This window comes from Hippoglossus stenolepis, chromosome 12, assembly GCF_022539355.2.
Source record: "Hippoglossus stenolepis isolate QCI-W04-F060 chromosome 12, HSTE1.2, whole genome shotgun sequence".
NCBI classification, from domain to species: Eukaryota; Metazoa; Chordata; class Actinopteri; order Pleuronectiformes; family Pleuronectidae; genus Hippoglossus; species Hippoglossus stenolepis.
In genome coordinates this window covers 17,055,930-17,074,420 of record NC_061494.1, presented here as the reverse complement: position 1 = coordinate 17,074,420, position 18,491 = coordinate 17,055,930, and the positions used below count along the sequence as shown (strand labels likewise).

The 18,491-nt window shown below is 40.5% G+C and overlaps 1 protein-coding gene across 1 annotated transcript; it reads right to left on the bottom strand.

The window, feature by feature from the left end:
• Window positions 1-246: 246 nt before the first annotated feature.
• On the bottom strand, window positions 247-17,280 carry LOC118119053 (carbohydrate sulfotransferase 15). Its single transcript, XM_035172718.1, has 8 exons — window positions 17,037-17,280; window positions 7,852-8,454; window positions 6,101-6,440; window positions 5,785-5,928; window positions 4,978-5,134; window positions 4,606-4,762; window positions 2,875-3,022; window positions 247-2,693 (listed from the first exon to the last, which is right to left on the bottom strand). The coding sequence occupies exons 2-8, from the start codon at window positions 8,320-8,322 to the stop codon at window positions 2,503-2,505; spliced, it is 1,608 nt and encodes a 535-aa protein (XP_035028609.1). The 5' UTR covers window positions 8,323-8,454; window positions 17,037-17,280; the 3' UTR covers window positions 247-2,502.
• Window positions 17,281-18,491: the final 1,211 nt, after the last annotated feature.

The following is an 18,491-nucleotide window of genomic DNA, read 5'->3' as shown; positions in this document are numbered from 1 at the left end:
TCTATTGTCATCCACGAGACCAATCACATTGTAAATGCACATAATCACCGGGCTTAACAAGGTGGTTCTCTTCGACAGGCCCGGCTCAATCTCTTATCTTTGATTTCCCCCCCCCCCCTTCCTCAGTAAGTGTGTGTTGACAGAGACACGGGGAAAATGCTTGTAATCGGAATGACATTACATCCATGAAGTGAGGCTCAGATAAGATTTGTAATTTTCTCAGAAGACAGCGAGTAACGACACAAGTGTAGAAACGTGTTTACTCAAGTGAATTGTTCGTGTGAAGCAGCAGTTTGAATAAGAAACGCTCCGACAGGTTTTCATACATGTGGTGCAACAGAATGAAATGTACATGTAATTTACAGGAAACTGAAAGGACAAGATATGTGAAGGCAGTTCAGTATATTATGAATAAAGTGATAATTTGATTTACTCTGTATACTGCTTCTGCTAAAGTAAAATAAGTCTTATATTTTTAATCATTCTCAAGCAACAGCATTTCATGACAACATAAGCAGTGACAGCACTTGGATAAAAAAAATAAAAAGAATAAAGAATAAATTAAAAGCAGTTGCATGTAAATGAGTTAAGCTGCAGTAAAGTGATTGTGGGGTTAAGTCTGACACCTGGAGGGCAGAGTCAGATCCTCAGAGTTCATCTGGTCTGACTGTCAAACACCATCTCTCACCTGGATTTCATTCTTTTTGGTTTTCGGTCGTATTTGGTTTCATTTACCATAAAAGACCTTTGAGGATCAATCGTTACGATGCTCAAACAACCAGGAAGATGTGTCTGCATCAGCCCTTAATAAAATCGTACTGTACAAGAAATCCCCATAACAAAGACAGGAAAACATGTCTTATAATATTAACACAGAAATATCACATTAACATATTAGTGGAATAAACTGATCATCTGGATGTTGAGCTACTGGAGTTATGATCTGTGTTTTAGTGCCCTCTAGTGACTGATCCCTAAACATGAACATGATTATTAATTTTACTCTCCTTTGCCATGTTTGGTCTATATTAACTCCTTTATCATCCATAATCATTATTCCACACTGTCCCTTCCTGAATCACATTCTATATAATTCAGTTAAAGCTTGTTCACACTGGGTAAAATAAAAGGTTTATTTATCTGAGGCTGCTCTGAAAATGTCATAGATGTTTTGTGCATCATTTTAGACTGAATTTGTTTGTTGTCTTTGGCTTTTCAACACTATTAAAAGCATCAAATTAAAACACAAATCCACTTAATTATATTATTATCATCACTCTTTCAAAAGCAAATAAATATCACAGACAAAGACCCACACACTTCCCTACACAGTGTGCTTCCTCCACTGCTGCTTCAGCTTCTTGCACTGGTTGATCACGCACTACGACACCTGACGCCTACGCCCATGTGTTAATCCCTTCAATAAACAGATGGACGTGAACGTTGATCTCTACACATGCTAATAGAGTCTCTGACACACAACACAGGTGTCATCCACACTTGTGTCCTCCCACCCTGACTCTTGTGCCTCTACACAAACCACTCGACGTTCCATATGCAAATAGCAACGAAGGCCAATACCCTCAGGAAGTAGCCTTAGCAAGTGGTTTGGGGCTTTGACGACAATCTCCACCTCAACACAACTAAAATGAAAGATGTCATTATAGATTTCAGAGGGCAGCATGCCCAAAACCCCCAATACACATCACTGGAGAACCCATAATCACCGACTTGCCCATTCCTCAGCACCAATACTAGCAATACGCTTGAATGGAACATCAATACTCACCAGGATGTCCAATAAAACCACAAATAGCAGCAGAACATAGTCAATAAATCATCCAAGATTACTGACACTCTCATCAGTGGGATCACTATACCACAAATGCACAATCACAAAGAAACATATTCTGACCCCTCTCACCACCTCTTCCAGCTGCAGCCCTCTAGGAGGCGCTAAAGGATCCCTCCCCGCCAAAACATCCCTATTTAAAACTGTTCTCCAACTCATGTAATTCTTTTCTTTCTTATTCCTTATATCTTAAAGAGTAAGTGGTCGTCTCATCTGACGGTTTTCTTTACAATCTTTACATGACACACGTGTGTAAGCTCCAACGACAGCACGAGGTAAGATGACCTGAAGTGCTTCAAGTGCCACCACCATTTCTACTCAAAGTGTTGACAATGTGTGACCTGTGTGCATCTCATGTTCGTGATGTGTTGTGAGTCCATCTGCAGGCGCGGTGTTAAATCACAGAGAGATCAGCATTGACTCTTTTTGACTCAACAGCAGGCGTCTGTGAATTCCTTTGTGTTAATCTGGTAAATATTGTCTGCTGTGCTCATCATCGTTTCTTGTGTCCAAAGTGATGCTGCCTGTATTTGCTCTCACTGACTCGTGCTCACACACCAGGCTGTGCAAGCACACCTCTGTCCTGTGGTCATTAAAAAGGATCCTGATTCTCATACACGTCCATCAGGAGTTATTCCACGTCCACCCCTTCAGGTGTTACTCCAGAGAAAGGCCTTGTTGTCCAGCACACTGGCGAGTTTATGGTTGAAGGGCTGGTGAAATTCCCTGAGGAGGTCCCTGGTGGCAGGAAGCATCGGACCCAGGTTCCTGTCCGCCGCCCGCCGAGTGTTGGACATGGGCCGTTTGGTCACTGCTGCCTCCACCTGCTCAGACAGAGGATCTGCGGGGACACAAGCAGATGTCTGACAACTTGAAAAGGTTACAGAGGTGAAAGGTTGAGGCAGAAACAACCAATCAAGCAGCCAGGATGATACAGTACATGCTCTTTTTTCCTAACATGTACAATTAAATCAACGTACAAAGAGCAAGTCAGATGTTTTCTGAGCTTTTAAGTTACGCACCTACACTCAGAAAGTCAAAAACTTTCCTGAATGTCACTTTGATATTGGCTGCGTAGTCTTCCAGTCGAAGAACCAGCATCTGCTCCCGATGGAAAACTGTCAGCCAGTCCAGTAAGAAGACGACGTACATCCCCAAATTCAGCCTCACCTGGGGCAAGGATAAAGAGAAGAAAACATCTTTCCATTAGGTCTTGAAATTAGTTTGTCAAAGTCAAGAGCAGATGTACAGGTGGTGGAAAAAATATTCTATACAAGCAGATGTGCGGCACAACTGTATTTTTTGTGTCTTTGTGTGTTGTGTCATATTGATCTTCAATGGTTCTATTTAATAACATTTTATTTTTTTTATTTTTTACCTGTATTTATTGTCTTTATTGAATATTTGAACAATACAGATTCACAAATAAGCTGAAACCTTTGGCAAATTGCTTTAATGTGCACGGATGATTTTATTGTACTTAGACTCAGATGAGTAAAAACTGAAATTATCGACATAGAAATATATAGTTTTTTTAATTTAGCAGCTTATGTCAAACAGACACAAAGTGTGAGTCTTTGATTAACTTGTTTAATACTTAAAATTAAGAGCAAGACACAGATGCACATACACTATAAATCCACGAGGAGGCACCACAGCACCTCCTGTTGAAACTACGCCTGTGATTCACCAGCAGAATGACACCAGCTTTAACAAATACACAAACCCTCCCTCTTCATCTCGTGCATAACTGAAAAGACTCATAAACAAAGAATCTCAGCCTGTTTTTCCTGAATGTTTCTTCGTTAGATTTGAGATTGATTATGTTTTCTTTTTTATTCCAGTGGTTTCAGGCTGAGGCGATTGCAGCTTTCACTGTAGTAAATCTCTCAGGATAACTGTGCTGTCACCTACATGTGGTGATTAGAGGTGACCATCAGACAGAGCTCATAACTCAGTGAGTTGCTGAGGGAGCACTCGCTGCCTGATAGGAAATAAACTGAAGGGTCTGAAGTGACTCCGGGAAGAGAGCTGGTGATATTTTTCTCTGCAGAGTGGGAAGCACATTAATGCAGTTGCATCACTTTATAAACACTTGCAGAACAGGTAGAAATGATTGAATTGGAAATAAGGTGTTTTTTGTTTGATATAATTTTATATATTTATACATTTAAATGTAATTATTATTATCAAAGTGGTGCAGTGTCCATTCAGTAGGATGTTTATCTTGGCCTGTGTTGATGCTCCATGAGCTACTTCAAATGATTCCTTGTCATTAGTGAGTCCTCCTTAAACAGTTCTACAATATACTGTCAATTTTGTATTGTTTATGTGCAGAGCTTTTTATAAACAGTTTATGTTTCAGAGTGATGTCAGAAAACATTCATCCTGCCTGGTTTATCTGCATGAGGTCACTGTTTTTCATAAAATGAAACCGAATTAGCTTTATTACTATGAATGTTGTTGCCATGATGGAGATCAGCCGTGAATGTCTGTGTCAGTCCGATATGGTGAAATAAAAATAATCACCTGTGTTTTCAATTTTTCTTAATATCTTAATTATTGCGAGTCCAAATCGCAACAAACTCCGCTCTGCACTTCCTCAGGAAATCTATAATAGACTTGCCAAGTGTGAAGCTGATTAGATTAATGGTTCCCAAGATGTGCCTTCCACAGACAGACAGACAGACGGACGTTTTAGTAGATAAACTGGTATTCAGACAGTTAACAGAGAGAGCATCATGTCAGCTTACCGGCATGGCATTAGAGAGGCTGGTGTCGTAGGCGCAGTAACGTATTGTTCTCTCAGACAGGCAAGAGTGAAACAACTGCACGGACTCCACGACCTTCAGATGGAAGTCTTCTGCCGACTTGTTCCCCACCGTAAAGTACAGGTAGTCCGAATAAAGCCTGGGAACACAGTGAAACAGAGGTGGAGGCCAGTTGGAACTGCAAAGTGACATTTTGCTGGATGTACAATATGACCTCTGATTTAAAACAAATACGTTCTGAAAATGATAGATTACTGGAAAAACACTTGAGGAAGCAACGAAAATAGTTTCATCACAGACACATCACATCTGTATCTATAAAGGCAGATGTGGAGATGGATTTCTCTGCACTACCTCTCCACCGGATCTCTGAGCATGACGATGATTTTTGCACCGGGCTGGATGGCGTGGATGAAGTCCTGGGCCAGGAACGGTGACTTGGCATCCTCCCCGCCTCCGTGGAGGTTGCTCCAGGCTTGGTTGTCCCACATAGTGGATGCACTGGCTTCACCTGTCAAGACATTGACAGTCCTGTCACTTCATTTAAAATGCAGCAAGGCGGAGCAGACATTCAGACATAACGTGGCAAAGTCAAGCAGAATTTCAGGAGTTGCTGTGGAGGCCTCATGCTCGAGCAGCTTTGCAACAGCAGCTTCTACTTCAGCAACAAAATCCAATTACGCAATATCTTTCTGTTGGCAAAACAAAGATCAAAGACACAAAATCGATTCAGAAAACAAAGCTAATATCAAAGATGGCTCTTCAAAAGGTGCATGGGTCTCTGTGTGTACTTTTACAATTGTACCACAGAATATCTAGAATAATGTGAATGGTATTTTCCTCTGGCTCCTCAACACAGGACACACAGTGCTTCTGAGGTCAGACACAAAATGAGCGACATTAAGGGAACAGGAGACAAAGGAGACCTGTGTTTTGAATCATCGTCTCAATCCAATTTTCCTGTCTGTTCAAAAGTACTCGGAAAGAAGAGAAAGAGTAAGTGAAAACTACAAAGGTAAGAGAATCTTCCATCTAAAGCACAATGGATGTTAAAAATAACAACTCTCTCTCTCTCTCTCACACACACACACACACACACACACACACACACACACACACACACACACAGACACACACACAAACACTTTGACATGTGTTCACCTGTTATTAGCCGGAGCGCGCTGCGGTCTCCAGATGGATTTCCATTGATTCCTGCTTGGATGTTAACAGCTGCCAAGTCAAACAGATCCAGGTAGTCCTGCACAGGAAAACTTTCCAAGACGCCATCTTTGGAATGGATATAACCTGCACACAGAGGTACAACAACATTCATACACTTTGAAATCAAAGAATTTGACTTTAAATCCGTGTCTTTTCTGTCATTTGTTTGTCTTTTCTCTGTTTCTAAATGACAAAATTATGTTTTAATCATCAGCTGGCCTCATAATAAAGTCTCAGGCACGTCCCAATGACTTACCAAAGCGTTTCCTGGTCCACCAGTGTGGCTCCTTAATGGTGTTGAACCTGACCTCCGGATGCAGCCGCAGTCTCTGAAACAAGTCGGTCGTGCCACACTTGGGTTGGCCGATGATGTAGAAGTACGGCAGGCAGCGCAGACGAAACACTTCGCCGTCCCTGTGGTACAAGTGTTGGTGGAAGTTGATCTTCAGTTGCTCACACACAGTCTTGAAGCCCTTTGAGCGCAGCGTGAAGAGGTTCCTCCGGTAGGGATCAGCACCGAGGTCGCCTGGGAACTCCTCGTACCAGCACGGGCTCTTGATGCTCGGCAGGAAATGGCGAGGAATTACTGAGAACAACTGCAGAGACAAAAAACAACAAAATTAGCATCACAGAGCAAAGACAACATACCTGGAACAGTGCATCAGGGCTTTGATAAATTATGATTTGCAGACAGACATATGTTTTCATTTGTCAATCACGTGAGACTTGCTCCTAACTAAAACTAAAATACATCTCCAGCTGCAATTTTCCGTCCCAACATGTCCAACCCTCCCAAACAAACTTAAGGGAGCATGGATTTCATGTAGAGGCATTTCTGTGTTTTGTTTCCAAACCCAACCCGAGCCCGGTGCTTTCCCCAGTTACAGCCATGTGCAGTGTAGCAAATCAATTATATAGCCCAGCCACCGTGACAAAACCCAAGTCGAACATCATTTCAAAATTTTTGTCCAAACCCGGCCTGAACTATCGGATACCAGGTTGGGTGTGTAAGGTATTTGTTTGTTTGTTGGTTTGTTTGTCAGCTAGATTAAGCAAAAACTATCGAACGGATTTCCACAAACTTTTGTGGACAGGTGGGGTGGGTCCAGTACTCTTTGTTCACTTTCTTTAACATTGCGAGGGTGTTTTTTAACATTCCCACTGATTTCCAAGAAAATCATTCATGGATCATGATGGAATAAAATCTGACACAGTGAGGGAACTGAAATTTGGTGCAGCTTGATTGAATTTGGTCCTGTTGGGCCTTGGTGGAGGTATAATCTCTACTGAGTCTACGTGTTCACAGGTTCTTGTGATATAAAAAAGGTCAAAGAAAATCCATTATCCACAACTTGCAGCTGTGTAAATGATGCAGCACCTATGTATTGAATTAACCTTTAACCTTTGTATAAGCTTTACTCTTTCTACAACTGTTATATGCATCTTGTTGCTTTGAAAACTCAGTCAGATTTGTCAGTATGTGTAATACACACACACACACACACACACCACTAATTGGACGTCAACCTACTGACTCACTTGTGTTTCTACCTCTACAATTGTGATGCAGGCACAATCGCTGAAGTCCTCTCAACAAACACTGCAAAATGATTTAGGGTGACGTGAATCAGTGTGATGAGAACATGCAGGAAAATTGCACTTCATTAGCACGTAGCATCAGCAGTCAGTCGGATACGTAACCTGATATTAACCTAAAGACTCTGGTTCTAAAAACACGGAGTGGAAACAGCACTTCGGACAGACTCAACAAACACTGGTGATTATGAGTTTCAACAAACAGTCATTTGCTGCAGGGCTTATTGTAAAGTGTTTGTTGTTTGTCTCCTACAACTCACATTTGTCCACCAAAAATAAAGCAATCACAGTGGTCACTTATTAACTTTTTCCATTGGAGAAAACATAGCATCATTGCAGTCTGGCACTATAATATAAAAGCCTTTATCATGGTTGGTCTAAATGTGCCAGAGCATTTTTCCACACACTTACAAGGGCCTCGGTTTCGATGACGTCCTTTTCATCAGGCACCTTCCTGGGTGAGTATTCCAGTTTGAAGCTGATGATCTTCACCAGCAGTTTCATGTCTATTAATGTATTTTCAGAGGAATCTTCCGCTGATGTGCTGGTCGGGACGAACACAGGTCTGAGCTGAAAGGGTGTGGGGGTGAACAGAAGTCCCGTCTTTTCCCAGGGCAGGATATAGGAGGCCATGACGAGAAAGGTCAGTGTCAGGCCCAGGAGGAAACTGAGCAGTCGGACTTTGGAGACACTCCGTATGTTGTTCAGCGACAACAGGGGAGGCCACTTCACGTCCGGATTTTCAGGCTCGTTTGTGTCCCTGAAGTCCAAAAAAGTCCTGACGGGCGTTTTCCCATATTTCTGATGCATGGGCGAGCTGTGGAGCATCCAACTCTGCTCCGTGTGGGGGTCGCTCCCATATTTGCAGTCTGATTGTGACATAATGACATCGAAGAGCAGGAGCCAGGGAATTTGAAAGTTGAAGCTTCATCTGCAGGAGGCTGTGTGTCCGTCCATCACAGTTTTTAATCTGCAGGTCTTCATGTCTTACTGTCCAGTCTTTGGCGACACCTCCTATAAATCAGAAACAGTTGTTAAAACACGTTGCACGGTTTCTTTTCAGTTTCACTAAAAGTGCAGCAGTGTTTCTTTCTGTCATATCCCATAATTCCTAAAAAAGTGGTATGAAGATTTTTAATATTGGGGTATTTAAGGAAGCTTCACTCCCCTCTGAAGCATCAGTGTGTGAATTTAAGACCATACTCCCTTCTATAGCGTGAGCCAGGTCTAAAATGTCTGAGGTCACAGAGTGTGTGTGGTCTGCTGGAGGGAGAACCCCTGCTTTACGATGAGGGCTATATAGCACACGTCAAGACTCTACTAAGAGACGTTCAAGGTCAGAATAATAGTTGCTCTGTAATTCAAAACTAAAAATACGCAATAATTCACTGTGAGCTACGGGCCTGCTGAGAGCTTTATTTTCTCAACCTGAAAATATAATTTTCAAGATCAGGGTTTTTCACACTGGGAACCAGTATGAGGTATTGATGCAGGTGGACACCAAGTGTGGCAAGTGCAAGCACTGTGTTTTTTTTCCCCGCCACATGAATAATAAGAAACTAGTGTTGTTATTTTGAGCGTACGGTGCCGTAAATTGCAGATATCAAAGTGTAAAATGATTTTGACATATTTCCTAAGCCAGAGATGTATTTACATTTTCTTTGGTTGCCGAGTTTGTAAAATGTAACAATCCCACCGGACCAGGAAATGAAATCCGGCACCAGTTCCAGCAAACTTCATGGAGCGTTCTCTAGTTTTGCCGTGATTTTTTATTCTAACTGCACAACAGGGGGCTGTTATAGTACAGCGACAAAAACATTATGTGCAATATGTTCACACTTACTGTACTTGACTGAGGTGCAACTTCAGAGTGTAAAGATGAACCCATTCACATCACTGTGGACACTGAAAGTCACTAAACCAGTTCTACAAAATATACGTGATTACTGTGAAACGAGAATCATTCATCGATCTTTTAAGTTATTGCTGTAGCTGAATAATGAACAAATTTACAACAATGAACAAATTCATTGTTGTGAACTAAACGTGTTGTCAAATCCTCTTTTGTATTCACTAACTTTTTTGAACGAAATGCATTGAAAAAAACTGGTCTTTTCATTTGAAGGGAGAAAAAGAATGAACTGATTCACTTCATTTATTTTGTTGCCGTTTCATTGTAAAATCAATACGGTGTCACTACCAGCAAAATGAACGTCCTTAATGTTCACTTTGTCAGACAAAACGAACCGAACCATGGCTCCTTTAAACCAGACCAGGATCCCCTCTTTTTGGTCGGACTGTGAGCCTGCGATGGGCAAAGAACGTGTTTCTGACCCTGTTATGGGCCTCATTTAATAAAATATAATGACACCACTGTCTAAATCACATTCTAGTGAATGCTGCTACTTATGATACCAATCCTGACTCCTGCCTTTTGTTAATTTGTCCATGTTTTGATGTTGTTTGGATGATTTTTTTTTAATAAAGTGTAAAGCCCTTTCTATCTGTGTCCCTCATTTTATTCACGTAGCTGCTTTTTTGTCTCTTCCATCCAGGTAATTGTTTTATTCTCTGCAACTATTAATCAAATATTCCCATTAAAGATTAACGTCTGGTTAGATCAAAATTTCAAGCGTGCGGGAGAAGAGAGAGATTTGGAAATGTGACAGAATATAAAGAGGACAGTGAGAGTCAAGGGTAAAGCGTGGAGTGAAGAAAGAAAAGCAGCAGAGATGACAAAACAGTGTTAGAACAAGCAGAAAAGAGCCTCTACACCTCTAAAGTGTGAAGAATCGATCCATGGTGGGAAGTGAACAGCAGGTAGGTTTGACTGAGGTGAAAATCCTGCTGAGTCAAAATATAAAACCTGTAATTACCATCGCATTAGATGCATTTGTTGTCCTAAGTGCACAAAATATCACGACTGATCTGGTATCACAGCCTGAATGGGATATTACTCATGTTTTTAATGCCTTGGCAAACCTCAGTCTGGAAAGCCATGAAATCATTTCACCGAGCACCTCACATACTGCAGTAAATATAAGACATATATGTCTAAAATATACTTTACTACTGTGTATATGTTAGGTTTTTTTTGTCTCCTATGCAGCTACTGTACTGGAAACATCTTTATCATCTTCATGCTGTTTACTCTATATTCTCCAAGGCACCAGCTGTTGGACTGACTCTCTGTACTGAAAAGAATAGTTTAGAAACACAGACCTTGTGCCTGGAATTTGCAACAAAGAGAATTCAACACTCAAGACTTTTTGTGACATAAAATACATATAAGATGAAAAAGAAAAAGACCGTACAATCTGTGATTCGTTTGGGTTTGTCCATGTCATACAAAAAACTACACACTACCATTCTTGATTTCTGCAGTAATGCTGGTCACACATTCCATCCCAAACCTTGGACCATATCAAGATATTACAAAACTTTCTGGCTGAATTTTCTGTTGCTTTGGAAATCCATACACCCAAGGGTATTACTGCTAATATTTTCAGGGAGTCCATGACCTTTCTCTATCAGTCTGAGATGTACCATTTGTTAAAAAGAGAGGTCAGAAATTAAAGGCCAGGTTGCAAAATAGTCTGAAAAGAATATCTTTGGTCCCTGTGGATTTTTTTCTCCACTTTTGACACCGAGTATCCCTCTTGTTCCATCTGCAGCTCAATATTCATTTTGCGTGAGATATTGCATAAACTAAAGTGCAGATTTCCATGAAATAAAGGCTCAGTGAGTGAAACCATTTTATTTCAACAACTCTGGTTCTTCTAATATCAGCCATGAGGTCAAGCCGAGGGTTTTATCCTCTGCGAGACTAAAACATATTCATAAAATTTCAAGAGAATCCAATCTGTAGATGTTGAAATATTCCAATATGTATTCAAATTGCCAAAATGACCACTGGCACGAGTAAACTAGAAGAATTAATGTTGGGCAATGTTGTTCTTCCCTCTTTCACTGTCATCTTTTTAAAGCCTCACATGGGGCACCACTTCTACGCAGCTTTCATCATGATGTCTCAAACAAAACTGTAATTTGCAGAATTGGCAACTTTAAGTTTTGTTATGTTTGAGATGTTAAGTCTTCACTGCCTGTCCGGAGGCCACTGAACCTCACAGATGCTGTAGTGAAATACGTTGTTTACTATAATAACAATATGTTGAGCTGTGATTAAAGGTCCATCATATCAGCAGCTTGTGGCTGTTATAGAGACAAACCACACAGCTCATTATTTTATTTTAATTAGACCACAGCTGCACAGATCCCACAGCTGTGTGTTGAATTTCGAATTCAACCTTTTGCTCTGGTGATGAATATAAACAATTGCTTCTGTCAAACTACAGGTCAGTGTCTTGGTCCTTTTATCTGCTTCCACTGAGTCTTATTTATTATTTAATTAGATTGAATACAAGACTTTTATGCATCTGCTTGACTGTGTAGGTAAAACCTTACACACATAAACATTACTGCACACTTGATGTACTACGTGCTATCAAAGCCAGGCTCACTGCCCCCCCTGACCCGCATCCTCTCATTCATCCCCCACTGTCTACCCTTTGTGACAAGATGAAGCCAATCAGCCTCTGCTGCAAAGAAACCAACTAAACAGAGAAATGAAAATCAAGCTCCCTGCAGAGCTCTTCACAGTCAAAATGCCACAAGCCATATGCAGATGCACATGCGGCTCTGTAAAGCATCAACATCATGACGTCATGAAATAGAGCTTGAAACAAATGTGATACAATGAGAGGATTCACCATGACCACAAAATCTGTTTTAAGAGCCAGTGCTCAGTAAGCACACACATTCTCGCCTCTCCTGAAACATGTTTTAATCGAGTGTTCATGTTTATAACTGTGTAAACACATTCTGACCGTGTACAGTACACTGTGACCGAGACTTGACGGAATGCAGGGAGGAATGGGAGGCACCAGGGAAACCAGTGTCACAAAAGGAAATAAGACAGCCTCCCTGTTGACTGGGGAGTCAAACAAAGATTGATGGGATACCAGACTACAGTAATAATAAAACTCTCTTCATGTGGATGAATCAAACGTTATTTGAAGGACAGAAAACAAAAAAAAGATACTCTTAGTTGTGTTTTCCCACTTTCTCTGGCCCTTTTCTTGGACAGATTAGGGATGAAATCTTGACAGGAAATGGGAGAACTCCTTGAGAACACAAATAGAATATCTGAGGAAGCGGATTTCATCAGTCTCATCAGGCTGGACTAGTCCTCCCTTTCCTTTCCCACAGCGCGTTCATTTAATGTCAGCGCAGAACGATCGCCTTCACCAGAGTCTGACTCCTTAATCTGTAAAATAAGCAGGCTGTTGAAGTCATGGTAGAGTCTAAACATAACAGACGTGTGCTAAGAAAAGCACCAGAAATATTAAACCTCTTGTTTAACAGTGGTGTCTGTCTTGATCAGACAGGTCACCGCACTCCACCTGCACATCTGGAGTGCAGATGTGGTCCTTGGTTAAACCGTACATTCGTAAATGCATATCAGTGTATATTATTGCATGCATATGTTTTTTTATAGCAATGGGATGTTTGCATTAGCAGCACTTTAAATCCGATCTGACATTAATAAGAAGCAAAAAACATCTGAAACCTTTGTCCTTGTGTTTAATGAGTGGGTCTGAAGACAGGAGGGGGATCTGAAGTCAGCCTGGGTGTGCAGTGCTGCCTCTGTCATCTAAAGGGTGATTCCATTTCTTTCTATTACTTGGGTTGAGTTTTGGACGCTGCTTTGTGTTGGTGGTGTTAATGATATTTATTTATAGTCACAAAAAAACTGCTGAGATTAGGAACATGAACACATCTCTACAATACATCTGACAAGGTGACAAACAAGTAGTCAGACAACATAACGGAGCCAATATGCTGATAATATTGACTGATATGAGCCTTTCACAGACAAATACACAGTGTTTATGTTTATTTTATTTTACAGAATAAACAATGCAGAAAAGATGTGCATTTATATTTTCATTTTCTTAATTCAAGCTCTATATATTTGATTGTCTTTGTGTTTTCATTTTATGTATTGTTAGTTAATTTTATGGTTAAACTGTCAAATATCAAGCCTCAATTACATTTCTTCATCATATGGGATTGATAATGACATCTTAGGAATCATTGACACTATTAAAAATATATATATTAGATAGAGATATTATATGTCTGCTTAAACATCGCTATCAGAAATGTTGATCTGTATCGACATCAGCTCCCAAAATCCATATCCGTTGAGATCTTGTAAATTCACCATTTTACTAAGTCATTAAACCAGAAGTGTCAATATCACTCTTAACACGAGGTGTGAAAAAAAACCTGTTCCTTGTCGTCTTGATTCTCGCCTAAAGCGGCTATAAAACAACATGTGTGTGTTCCTCTGTGTTACTAAAGGACAATGACTCACAGTAGAGCCTGTTCCTCCTCTGCCTGATCACATTCTTCCAGTTAATCAGCCAAATCAATAGGAAGAAAGCAAAAGAAAAAGCTTGTCTGAGTTTTGGTTTTCAATCAAGATTCCATGTTCTCCTTTAACCTGACACGTGTATCTTCTTCAGTCGTGACCATGATGCCTCTGACTGAATATGTTGATGAAAAAACATTCACTGACAGAACCTGTCAGTGCAGGATAACTGCCGCTGCTTCGAATCATGGGTGGAGACCTGTGACTGTGGATCTGGTTTGCGCACACAAAAGGCTTCTCCATGACAAGTAGCAGCTTGACGTACTCGAAGGATTTCTCTTTCTTTGAGCCAAATCATGTTAACGCTCTCAGCTCATCTAAAGAGTTTAAATGGTAAAAGTAATAAGTTCTTACTTGTAAAGAAATATTATTCTGAATGTTAAACCTTTAATTGGACTGTAATTACTATGTGTCAGGAACATGATAAAAATACCTTATGAGTCAGTTGAGACTTCTGTGCCTACGTTTGACTTGGAGCTCTGCCTGATCCCACATTAAAACGATTCAATACATTAGAGAAAATATTAATCTTGGATGTACTTCAGGGTAAAGCAGCACATATGCAGCCAATTAAAGTGTTATTTTTCATCTTTACTGTTTGGAAGCAGCCAGTCTGCTCGGTATGAAACTCACATTCCCATATGATTGTGGTCAAATCGAGATTAAAACTCATATAGAAATTAAATCATCATACAGTCACATGGAGATATCATTGTTACTTTGCTTCCACAAACCAAAATTAATAAGCGCCATTACTAGGCTAATGTGGCTCATTCGCACTGATACCCAATTCATCTGGAACACAACGAGAGGCGCCATAGACTTCCTCTAATTACTGTACAACAAAGCACTGGTTATTGCTAAAAGAGGAATTATGTGCATGCACTTATGAAGAAGGCATCACCAACATATTGCAATCAGCAATGGATGGTACTACTTCTCTTTGGCATCTGGCGGCAGATGGTTGTGATGATGATGCTACTCACAGCTGGTTTGACATTATCTCAAGATTTCAATGCAAAATCATATTTCAAAGTAAATCGTGCATGTACTAACCAGGAGTGTCTATCAGGTGAACGTAAATGTTTCTGAAGACAACTGATTTGATAAGAAGGAAATGGAAGAACTCAGCAAGCAACATTTTGATTTGAATGTATTCATGAAAAGGCGATAATTTCTTTGGCTTCAGAAAGAAACTGTTTGGAGGTGAAATCTTTGAAAAGAAAACTTAAAGTGATCGAATAATAAACTTGTGTAACTTTAGAAAAACCTTATTTTCTCCAGTACTTCGTAAAAATAGCCTGAGTATTCATGGAGAGTGAAGGATAAACATTTACTTTAAACTATAGAGTTCAAACAAAACATCATTGGGTGGAAAAGAAAAAACAAACCAAGACAAATTCCGCTGAAAAGCATCATCCATCCGGAGAATTACTCAACAGCATCGAGCACAACAACATGAGAGTAATAGATGCAGATAAAAGTTTGAAGACATTGAGCCGTCTTCGCTAAAACGGATTTCAAGCTAGAAAATAACGCAGAGCTCATCTTGCATTTCTACGGCTTGTTGTCATCGCCAGTTTAAAGATTACCAACCCTTGAAAACACTTAAGTATCAAGCAATCCTCCCACATTCCTAGAGCTCTGTATTACAGAATCCTTTTCTTCCATTTGTGGGGGACCCCCAGAGTCCAGTCTAAACAATCTGATATGGTACAGCTCTCTCGCTCTCCCCTCTCATACCTTTAGCATTACATAACCCCTTCTCGAACAGCGGCCGTCGCCAAAAGAAGCACATCTCAGCAGCTCCAGACATTTGTTTCCACAAACTCGTGAGGGCAACCTAAAACCCTGCTACCCACCAGTGCAGGGCTGGGCGCAGCAGCCTGACAGAGGGATTGTCCTGGGTGTGCGCCGAGTTATGCAGTGTGGAGAGAGGGTGCTACTACTTACGAACTGCCTCTCATTAGCAATAAAATACAATTTAGCAGCTCCACAAGAGGCAGGTTTGTCCAAAGGTCAGCTGGCTACCTGTCAGGACCTCCGCTCTGCACTGTGAGCGGAGCTGCAGCCCAGTTATTGGACCAAAATGGGAAAAGCAGGGGAAGGAAAATGAACTGAAATGTCAAACGGACACAGCGGGTGCACAACAAACGTCTCGCACATCCACAGATCTCAGCCCTGACTTCAAACTGATCCTCTGCAGCTGGAGAAAGAACACACAAATCACTTCATGGCTTGTTTGCAAGGGCGGGGGGGCTGTGCATGAAGAGAAGCCATTTAGGGATAAAGGAAGGAATTATAAGCCGTGGCGGGAAAATCTTGCATCTATGGTCAGATGTTGACTGGGGGAACTCTCTGGTTTGTTAATGTTACAATAAACAGAATAATAATTATGAGATAAGACGATGGGAGCATGTGTACAAATGTTTACAGCAGTTTATCTTCGCTGCTTCACGTCTGTGGTTCAGTCTCTGGTGGAGTCTTTCTACCCCCCCCCCAGAGACATGACACTGAGATATTCTGCAGCTGTTCAGAAGATTCACCCAGGAGGAAGTTACTGTTCAGCAATGCAAGGCCGTAAACACATATGTGCTCAGGGGAATTTATAGCTTATTATGACCTTTAATAAATATGTTTATAGTGTTTTTTATTTATTTAATCTAATGTATTATATTGTTTAGCTTTCTAATTCACTCGTTTAATTAAAGTTTAATTATTCTATACATATTTTTATATTCCTTTGTGTTTTTATTGTTTACTTGTTTATTACTTTTACTGGTGTCTGTTTCATTGGTGTGTACTTTGGAGAACTTCATAATTTTGACTTATTTTTATAGTGTTTACTTTTTCATCTTTCTAACGTATTAGTTTAGCTAAGGTTAACTGTTCACTCTATATACTCCGCTCACACTGGATATATTCTGTTCAGAGGTGAAGGTGCTCTCCCAGCCCTCTCACCTCCACACAGGTGAATTCATAACAAAACACAATATGAGGACAATGCACTTCTGTATAATTACGCACGTCCAGCTGAATAATACTCAGCAAAAGTATTTGTATTGTACTTGAGTACCTTAATGAAAACAGATCTACTCACGCTGGATCTGCGTCGTCTCGGTCCACGAGTGTCTTCTGCGCTGTGGAGCCGGAGGAGCTCACACCAACCTGTCCGGTGTCTGCTGCGTGGAACGAGTTAACCCACCGGTGACAGTGACAGTATCCTCAGCGTGAACACGGTTCATTCTGACCGAACACCGGCTGGAGCTGTGGCGACGACATGTGCGACTTTCCGGAGTCTCCATCTGACTGAGCCGCAGCCTCCCCCACTCACAGAGGGGAGCGGAGGGGTGGAGGGGAGGGGAGGTGCGCGCGTGGAGCAGGAAACACCAACAGTATAAATAAATCTTGTTTACATCACAGCCACCAAATGCTCTTGGTTTATTGATCAGGTTTATCATGAATGTCGCTTTAAAACCATTCAAATAGATTCAGGTTACTTCTGTCAACTCTAATCTATAACCTAGATTATTATAAGTCATCGTACTTATGGAAACATACTTCATTCAGTGCAAGAAGCGAGTAAAGGAATAAGAGAACAACAATCCCCTCAGGGAATAGACCATCAAAACTAAGACGTTTCTTCAACAGCACTTACTGCAGAACCATTCAAATCACTAAATGGCTCCTCAATCCTACATCAGCACTTTACAAAGCAATAAGCACCACTGAATTTTATTGTATTTTGTATTTTAGTGTATTTGTAAGCACCGGACATCCTATTCTATTTGCACTAGTTTTTACTGTATTTAATTTTATTCTGTATTTATTCTGTATTTAACCATATGTTTTTATGGCTTAGGGGTTATGTGTTTTGTTTCTTTTCTTGTTATGTGTTATGACTGTTGTTCGTTGTGGGCACACTGAGGCAAATTCCAAACAACTGATTTTTTAAAACCTGAAAATTTTAAGGCAACTTCAACCTTGAATTTGAGTAAAAGTTGAACCGACTAATTATTTTTGATCTGGTCATTTATCTTTCATAATTATAAAAACTTAACATTTTGAGTTCTAAGTACAAAGAATTTCAGTGTCACTGCTCACCAGGGTTATGGTGTATTCCACATGTATATGGACTCTTCTACTGACCCCTCATATAGAGTTTACAGTAGGTTCAAAGTCCTAATATGTAACTTTATTCAAAATGTATTCAGGATTTATTCAACCAAACACCTGCAGGACGTCATGTGAGACGAGAGGTGACTTAGCATGGACACAAAGCCCCTGAAGAAATGCTCAGAAGACCCTGTTTTTGCCTTTATGACCTGAACTCGGGTCAGAACTTATAGTTTCATGTTTCGCCCTCCAAGTGGAACAATTTTTAAAAGTTTTCAAAGCCAGTCAATATTCTTTGTTCTTTATATACAAGTATTATTACAAGTTAGCAATTTCAAGTTTTAGTTTTTTTTGGGTGATTTATTGTTAGAAAACCCTTTTTAAGACCAAACTTTGAAGCGCAATTCCCCACTGAGCTCATGAAGCTGCCAAGAAATCA

Bases quoted from the DNA above. Each gene is read 5' to 3' on its own strand.
- LOC118119053 (XM_035172718.1), bottom strand. From the start codon at position 8,322: ATGTCACAATCAGACTGCAAATATGGGAGCGACCCCCACACGGAGCAG. The intron at 6,441-7,851 runs GTAAGTGTGTGG...TTGTCTCTGCAG, and splicing joins TCATCGAAACCGAGGCCCTT to TTGTTCTCAGTAATTCCTCG. The intron at 4,763-4,977 runs GTAGTGCAGAGA...CTGTGTTCCCAG, and splicing joins CTCAGAGATCCGGTGGAGAG to GCTTTATTCGGACTACCTGT.